This window comes from Chrysochloris asiatica, unplaced genomic scaffold (assembly GCF_000296735.1).
Source record: "Chrysochloris asiatica unplaced genomic scaffold, ChrAsi1.0 scaffold00280, whole genome shotgun sequence".
NCBI classification, from domain to species: Eukaryota; Metazoa; Chordata; class Mammalia; order Afrosoricida; family Chrysochloridae; genus Chrysochloris; species Chrysochloris asiatica.
The window spans coordinates 3,429,370-3,438,273 of NW_006408798.1; the positions used below are offsets into that span (position 1 = coordinate 3,429,370).

Sequence of the window (8,904 nt, forward strand, 5' to 3'; positions counted from 1 at the left end):
TCCTCCCTATGAAATGGGTTCATAGCAATCATCGTATTCTCCAAAGGACCTATGACCCAAAACATATTTAGATCAGAACTGCTGCATTACATGGTTCAAATATAACATGTAAGAAACTATCTGTAGTTAAAGATGAATGAATGAATCAATGACAAACTGTCTTCAGTTGATGTTCAAGGAGCCAAGTTCCTAATAGTTTGCAGATTAAAACTGGCAGATGTCAGTGGTTTCATGAAGCTAGCAAAAATTAGACTAACCTTCTGGACTGAGAAATAGGATAAAGTTCTGATAAAGAATAGCAGGCAGAGTCAGTGTACCATAAAAGAGCTTTCAATCACACTTACAGAAAAAGATGTCTGTTATTCAAAGTATCATATATACTGTGCCTATTTTAAATATTGAAATTAGATTAATGTACTAGAAGCAACAGTTATGATTCCACTGTAAAAATTTAATGCTTTTCTCTTGACAGGAAAATACAATTACCATCGTCAGTGCTAACAAATTGTATCAGTTTCAGCTTTGCCAGTGTTTGACAAAAGAAGACAATTTTGACTGGCTCTGTTATGGCAATTTTCATACACTGAGTTTCGAGAATTGGTTATTCACTCCCTGATTGCAGGGAGACAATGTAGCATCAAATTGATGGTACAGGAGTGTAAGTGCTTTTTGTGATGAGGAGCTACTCCAAGGATACATGAGAATCTTGGCTTTCTTTTATTTGACTATTGACAGGTTTTTGTGGTCTGTTCTGTCCGATATGTCTTGAGTGTGACATCGCCAGGCATTATGAAGAGTGTCTTTGTTGGCCATTGTTACCTGGGTCCTCTTTTGCACTAAGAATTGGCACCAGAGAGAGACATAAAATACGGGTAAGTATTTTGAAGGTATATGTGGACCTGGATGTACACAAGGACCTGGATGCCTTCAACACCTGTGATTTTCCCAAAAAGGAAGCTTAAAAATACCATACACTAGTGGTAGACTAGGAAAAGAAATGGCAGATATTTCTAGTTAAGTTAATTACCAGGAAATACATGTAAACTAACATGTCATATTGTGAAGGGTGTTTCCAAGGGGGATGGGTGGTGGGTTATTATGATGCAGATAGTTAGCCAATTTGTGCTCTCTGAACCACAGTTGGAAAAGTAACAGGAGGATGTAGCCTTTATTAGTCTTACCCCTTAAACCAACACACAATCTCTTTTATCTATGTTGTTATTGTTAAGAGCTGTTGAGTCAGTTCAGACCCATAGCGACCCTGTATAGGGTTGTGGTGGTGAGCTTGAACCACGACCTTGCAGTTCAAATGGCTTTGCAGTCTGGTGCATTAACCCACAGTGCCACACCAGGACTCCAATCTATAGAAATACAATTACTCTTCTGATACTCTGTCTCTTATTACATCAAAAGAAGCTAACAGAATTCCATCAAATTTGGAGGATAAATTTGGGATGATCTGATTTCAAATATGCCCTCTGTAATATATGCAGCATTCACTTTGGGTGCCCCTGGGAGCCCCTCAAAGATCCAGAAAGTCAATTTTCAGCATAGTTTAGATTAAGGTACAGTGAGATTAGGGAGAGACTGGTCATGCATATTAAGATTTTATTTAACTTAAATAAAGCTGAACTTTATTTAAGTTAAATAAAAAGGTCCATTTTTATCCACTGATATAGAATGAGCCCTAAGATTAAATTTATTTAAAAAAAATTAGTTTATTAGAAATAGACACGTGAAAGTTTACACAGCAAATTAGGTTCCCATTTGGCAGTTTCTACACAAATTATTCAGTGACACTAACTACATTTTTCATGATTTGTCAACATTTCCTTTGTGTTCTGGTTGTTGTTTTCAGCACATATTCTAGTTTCCATGTCCCCTTATCTTCTCATCTATGCTTTAGGGCAGGGGTGGGGAATCTTTTTTCTGCCAAAATTTATAATATCATTCAAGGGACATACAAAATCATCAACTTGAAAATTATCCTGCTATCTTTGGTGAAATGCTTAATTGTTGTTGTTGTTAAGTGCCATCAAGTTGGTTCCGACTCATAGTGACCCTGTATACAGTTTCTGAGGAGCAACTAGTGAGTTTGAACTGCCGATCTTGTAGTTCAAATTGACATTGCGATCCAATGCATTATCCCACATCACCACACCAGGACTCCAAATATGTAATTACCTCACTTCTAATGTGTGGCGCTGTGGGTTAATGTGCTGGACTGCAAATTCGGTTTGAACTGCAAGATTGGCAGTTCAAGCTCACCTGCTGTTCCTGGGAAACCCTATACAGAGTTGCTATGCGTTGGAACCAACTCAACAGCACTTAATAACAGTTATGATTCCACTGTAAGCCAACAATGTTTGGTGGCTTAGACTTCTGGTATGGCACTGGGGGTCAGAACTGGACTGTGAACCACAAGGTTGGCAGTTCAGACCCACCAACTGCTCCTCAGAAACCCTATATAGGGTCGTTATGAACCAGAACTGACTCAATGGCACTTAACAACAATGTGATGGCTGGAGTCCTGGTGTGGACTAAGAGTGCTAGGATAAGTACTTGACCTCAAGGTTGGTGGTTCAAACCCACCAACTGCTCCTTGGGAACCCTATACAGGATCACTATGAGTTGGAACTGATTTGACAGTAATTAACAACAACAATATGATGGGTGGAACTGTGGTTGCCTTGGCAGGGCCAGACCACATGATTTCGTGGGCCTTATACAGCCTGGCCTTTGCGTTGTGTGGATCATGACAAGCTATGAACAAACTGTGAAGTATGAGTATTCCGGAACACTTAACTGTGCTCATGAGGAATCTGTACCTGGACCAAGAAGCAGTTGTTCTAACAGAACATGGGAACACTGAATGTTTTAAAATTAAGAAAGGTGTGCAACAGGGCTGTATTCTTCCACCATACTTACTCAACCTATATGCTGAGCAAATAATCCAAGAAGCTGGGTTATATGAAGAAAAACGTGGCATCAGGATTGGAGGAAGACTCATTAACAACCTGCTATATGCAGACGATTCAACCTTGCTTGCTGAAAGTAAAGAGGACTTAAAATACGTACTGATGAAGATCAAAGAGCACAGCCTTCAGTATCGATTGCATCTCAATGTAAAGAAAACAAAAATCCTCACCACTGGACCAATAAACAACATTCTTACCAACCAAGAAAAGATTGAAGTTGTCAAGGACTTCATTCTTCTTGGATAAACTAGCGATACTCATGGAAGCAAGCAGTTAAGAAATCAAATGACGTATTGCATTAGGCAAATCTGTTGCACAAGATCTTTTCGAAGTGTTGAAGAGCAAAGATGTCAGCGTGAGGACTAAGGTGTGCCTGACCCAAGCCATGGTATTTTCAATAACCTCATATGGAGGCAAAAGCTGGACAGTGAATAAGGAAGATCGTAGAAGAATTGATGCCTTTGAATTGTGGTGTTGGAGGAGAATACTAAAAGTGCCATGGGCTGCCAAAAGAACCAATAGATCCATTTTGGAAGAAGTGCAGCCAGAGTGCTCCTTAGAGACCAAGATGGCCAAACTTCATCTCTCATACTTGGACATATTCTCAGGAAGGAGCAGTCACTGTAGAAGGATATCATGTTTGGTAAGGTGGAGGGTCAGAGAAAAAGAGGAAGACCCCCAATGAGATGGATTGGCCAAGTGGCACCATTGATGGACTCAAGCGTGGCAACAGTAGTGAGGTTGGCCCAGGATCAGGCAGTGTTTCATTCTGCTGTGCATAAAGTCGCTATGGGTCGGTATCGACTCGATGGCACCGAACAATAACATATGGCCTGGGGGGCCGGATGTTCCCCACCTCTGCTTTAGAGTAAGATATGTTTCTAAGTAAAAAACAAAAACAAAAGCAAAAACAAGGCACAGAAGAATGCAACAATTTATGTTAGAAGACTACTTATGTATTTGTGTAGATGTAGGCTATATCTGGAAGGATACGTTGGACAATACTAACAACAATTGCCCTGGGGCAGGTAACTAAGTGGTCACGAAGTCTGTGGAAGGGGAATTTACCATTTACTTCATATCCTTTTTTCCTTTTAGAATTTCGGAGCATATGTTTTTAGAACTTGATATGCTAGTAATGTTTGAGGTATGGTAAGGTTGAATCAAGAGGAAACAGCTGGAAGTATTTAAAGATTTATTCTTCTCAGTCCCTGATGTTCACAGCTTGCTTGGCAGTGCTACAAGGGGAGCGCAGGGGGTGACCACAGGCAGAGGAGAAGTGTGACTGTGGACAAGCACCTTTATTGTGGTTTTCTCAGGAACCCTCACAGAGAGAAGTCAGAGCATGTGGGAGCTTTATTGGTCAGTAATATTTGTAACTCATGCCTTGGGGCCTTTATCAAAGGGGAAACCAAGGGAATGCTGTATAGGTATAGCAGCCATGGGTGGAGAAGGGTTACTTGGAGTGACTGTTAAAGAATCATACTAAAGAAGCTAGAAAATATGGTTGATACACTATGTACTCTTATTACCTACTCCAAATAAAATAAAAGAATGATTAAAACTAGGTTCTAGAAGAGATCAAAAAAGGTGTTGACAGAGAAATCAGTGGTTTCAAATATTAACCCCATATCAAAAGTCCTAAGGGCATGTCTCTGAATTGCAGGCGTTGGTTAGTAATTGAGATGTTTCCCACTTGGAGCTGTGTTCTTGGGTTCTGACTTAGGGGTGTTGGTGGATGTTGGCAGAGTGGGCAGGATGAGTGCACAGATTCCTGGGTGATGGAAATGAGTTGGTGATCAGGACAGATCAGAAACCAGGGTGTCTCACCCTAGGGTACACTGTGTGAGGACTGGCTGGCGGTACACTGCTGCTGGCCTTTTTCCATCTGCCAGGTGGCCCGGGAACTCAAGATGAGGACCTCTCAATTCTACAGAATCCAGGAAGTTCCTTCAACTAAGGATGCCCTGGTATGACAGACCAACATAACCTCACCCTGTCACCTCCTCTCTCTCTGCACCTTCCTTCCAAGGCCTTAGAATTTTCTTCTTCCTGTTCTTACAGAAAGTGTTAAAATAAATGATTTCCCTGTTCTGGTCTCCATTGTTGTTCTCCTTCCACACATGCCCCTGTTGAAGAGTCTTGAACTTTGTCTGTATTTGATGTTCCAGTCCAATCATATAAGGAAATTTCTAGAGGTGAGTTGTATGCAATCCTTTCATGAGAAAGAATTGTTATGTGGTTTTCTTACACTGTGCCCTGTTTCCCAAAATACCTGTGATGGGACAGGAGCTGTTGGTTTTAGTCCCTGGACTGGGCACTAAATGTTGTAGAAATACCTAGGGACGGTCACCCCTTCTACCTGCCTCCTTTAGTTCTGATGGCATAAAAGTGAAAGTCTCAGCTTGGTAATAATCCTGAACACCTTGTAGATTTTCTTCAGGACCTAGGTTCAGAGTCTTGGGTAGGCAACTGCATTTACCATGTGAATGGAATACTCTTGTTTTCATTAAGGTAGGTACACAGCACAGCAAAGAGGTGAAAAGATTGAATTCTGAAGCCTCAACTGCTTTTCCCATTTACCAATCCTGCCCTTTCCATTTACTAAATGTGTAAATGTAGGAAAACTTGCTAGCTTTTCTGCACCTCAGTTTTCTCATCTATAAAATGGGGGTGAGGATAATAATAGTACTGACCTCAGAGGGTTGTGAAGATTCTAATGAGCAAGGATACTTAGCATAGTGCCTGCTCAGTAGTAAATAAAACAACAAAAAAACTCCAACCAGTTGTCCTTGAGTTGACAATGACTTATGGTAACCCCATGTGTGTTAGAATACAACTGTGCTCCATAGAGTTTTCAATGGTTGATTTTTCTGAGGTAGACAGCCAGGCCTTTCTTTCGAGGAACCTTTGTGTGGACTCAAACTGAGTGTACCTAGGAATGTAGCAAGTAGTAAAGACTCAATTCTTATTAAGTCTGATTACTACTTTAGAGTTATATTATATAAGTTATATTCACAGCATATTGCATTAGTGTTTAAAGTTGTGGTATGACTTTTTTAAGGATAAATTTTAGATTAAAATGCTGTTAATTCAATTTTAAGTTAATTTAAAGTGTTATATAAATAATAACAGTGGTGCTGGGTGAATGTGGCCAAAATTGTGAAGGTGGTAATACTAATTTTATTGAGCACTTATACATGCCAGGCACTGTTTAAAGTGCGCTATATATTTTAAGACATTTCAACCTTAACATCTCACAGGGAAGTGCTAGTATAGTCCTATTTTTGCAGAAAAGCAGCTTGAGCTACAGAGAGGTTAAGTAACTTGCCCAAAGCTACACAGCTAGTAAGTGACAGGTGCTTGACACTGTGCTCCTAATCTCTACACACTGGCTTTTGACCAAGAGATGATCTTGAGCCCATGTGGTTGTACAAATGGGAGTGTGCTCTATGGAGGTGAACCCAGCCTGGTCAGGGTTGAGAGGAACAGCCACTTAACCCCGGCTCCCTCTGAATCTGAGCAATTCCCACATCTGACAAAGTGACCCGTCCTTCCAGTCTTCCCATATGCATAGTCCATAGCAGTTGCAGGGAGCTAAAGTCCTTTGGGGAAAATGAAATACCCAATATTGACATTTAATCTGTGATAAAGTACTCCCTTCTCCAAGTGAGCTGCTGAAAAAACCAGGCCTGTGGGACAGCTCTATTAAATGAAAATAAAGTGGTTTTATTGTTTCATGCTAAAACACATATTGGGTTTTACAAGCTTACAGCTGGGAACAATACGTATTTTTGGCAAAGGAGGCTTGGGTAATCTCTTCCATTTTCACATGGTTGACCCCATCTGGCAAGAAGAGAGGATGTTATTTTTTGCACTGGTTTCTGGTGTCTTTCTCTCAGCTGATGGAAAAGGCATGATGGAACGTCTCCAGCAAGGCAGCCCCCTCCCTTCTTCCCCCTTTATGTCTTCTGATGCATCTGTGCAGTCAAGAGCAAACTTAGCACTTCATTAGGGCTACAAATCCAAACAAGTAGCACTCTAGGTTCTGGAAGCATTCCATTTACCACAGAGATACAGGATGTGGAGAATTCTTTGAAGACCACTGGTGGAGAGCAGTCATGAAGGAAGGTGGCTCAGAGCTGTGATTCCTGGTTTCTTTTAGAAAGTATCAAGTCCACATAAGAAGAACTTGACAGAAATATGTGCTCCCTCCCTTTCCAGGAGAAAAGTTATCCAGCACCACTATTTAAGTGAGAGACAAAAATTCTGATGTTCACATCCCAATTGCTCAGCCTTCCCCAAACCCGTCAGTGGTACAAGCCTGAGAGTTACCCAACAGGCAAGGCGCATTATGTGAGTTTTTCTTCTCACTAGGAAATTCTTTTTGATTTTTCATGATGCAAAGTGTGAAACAGATTCTGATGACTCCATGTGGGTAAACAATACCAAGACACATGCAACAGCTATTTCAGAGTAATCCATACATATCATTATAAATTACAATGCCAGAGAACAAACCAACAAAAACCCCAAACCTTTTGCTTTTACAGTGGAATATACTAAGGAAATCAGATGTTGACCCTGGAACGCTATTATTTTGGAACAAAGACATGAAAGGCTTAGATTTCCATAAGTGTCCATCGCCCTATGCAATGATTTTTAAAATGCTTGCATATTTTACATCTAAAGTTTATACAATAGTCCATAATGACTTATACATATCCTTTTTTACAAACATTGTTCACATACATATGAACTCACAAAATTCTCTTTCGGTCTATTATAAACACTGCACTTAAGAAAACAAGTAGAATTATGAGAGTTTGTAGCTTTTCTGCTTTTCTATGAAGAACTGCAATTTTCTCCCTTGCTATTTTCTCCTTCTCATTTTACCCCTAAACACTACCCTCTCTCCCTCACCCAACAACACGTAGTAATAAGAAGCAACTCCAGGAAATAAAACATCAGATTCTATGATCAAGAACCTATTACCAGTTAAATTTCTGGGCTGACCTCTTCTAATCATTCTAATTCATCATTGCTTTCCTTCCCTTTACTTCAACCCACCTGCCACCTTTTGATCCACAACCATTTGGAATCTTTGTGCTGGAGATAACAATCCAGAGAGAGAGACACTAGGAAGTGTAGAGCTTTTACTAAGCTGCTGGGCTTGGCTGGGAATAAATCAATTTCTTAATTTTGTGTTTAAAGAAAAAATTGGTTTATTGTCTAAGCAGGATCAAAGGAAGAGCTAAATCTCCATGTGTTCTCCATTATAAGCCATGGAAAGTTACCAGGGACTTAAAGACAGCATGTGCAAAAATGAGGAATGGTGGCTTCCTGTTGTCTGCTCATAAGAAGGGCAAGTCAATGTAATAAGAAAGAAATGTGAGTGGGAGGGCCTTGGAGACAGCCAGTGTGAGCCAATGGTTTTTGGTGACTAAAAGTTACATCGTTTTCCCCCGAGCTTCTGCAGTTTCCCTTTGTGTGAGCAGACTGTCTATACTTAGTGTTTCCATGGTGGTGGTGGTGGTTGTGTGTTGTCAAGTCAGTTCCAACTCACAGAGACCCTGTATAGGGTTTCCGAGGCTATAAATCTTTACCAAAGCAGAAAGCATCTTTCTCCTGGTAGATTCGAACTGCTGACCATGTGGTAAGCAGCCCAACTCATAACCCAGTATGCTACCAGGGCTCCTTAACCTTTCCATACATCATCTATAAAAGTAAGACTCTTTCCAACACTGGCTTTCTATGATTTGACCCTGGAAAATGAAATCATTCAAACCTATTGATAGGTGAGCTCTACGGCCTTATGGTAGTAACAAGTGTAGTCCAGAACCTGAAGGCAACATTATACTCATTGCTGCTGAGGTTAAACAGAAGCCAGCTCAATTCATCACAGAGGAAATGGAACCCACACTTA

At 40.5% G+C, this 8,904-nt stretch overlaps 1 protein-coding gene across 1 annotated transcript in view; it reads left to right on the forward strand.

Moving 5' to 3' along the window:
* Window positions 1-4,954, forward strand: part of PLAC8L1 (PLAC8-like 1) — a 37,501-nt gene extending 32,547 nt beyond the window's left edge. The window contains 2 exon segments of the mRNA XM_006874513.1: window positions 736-872; window positions 4,814-4,954. Of these exon segments, the coding sequence (XP_006874575.1) occupies window positions 736-872; window positions 4,814-4,954 (278 nt within the window).
* Window positions 4,955-8,904: the final 3,950 nt, after the last annotated feature.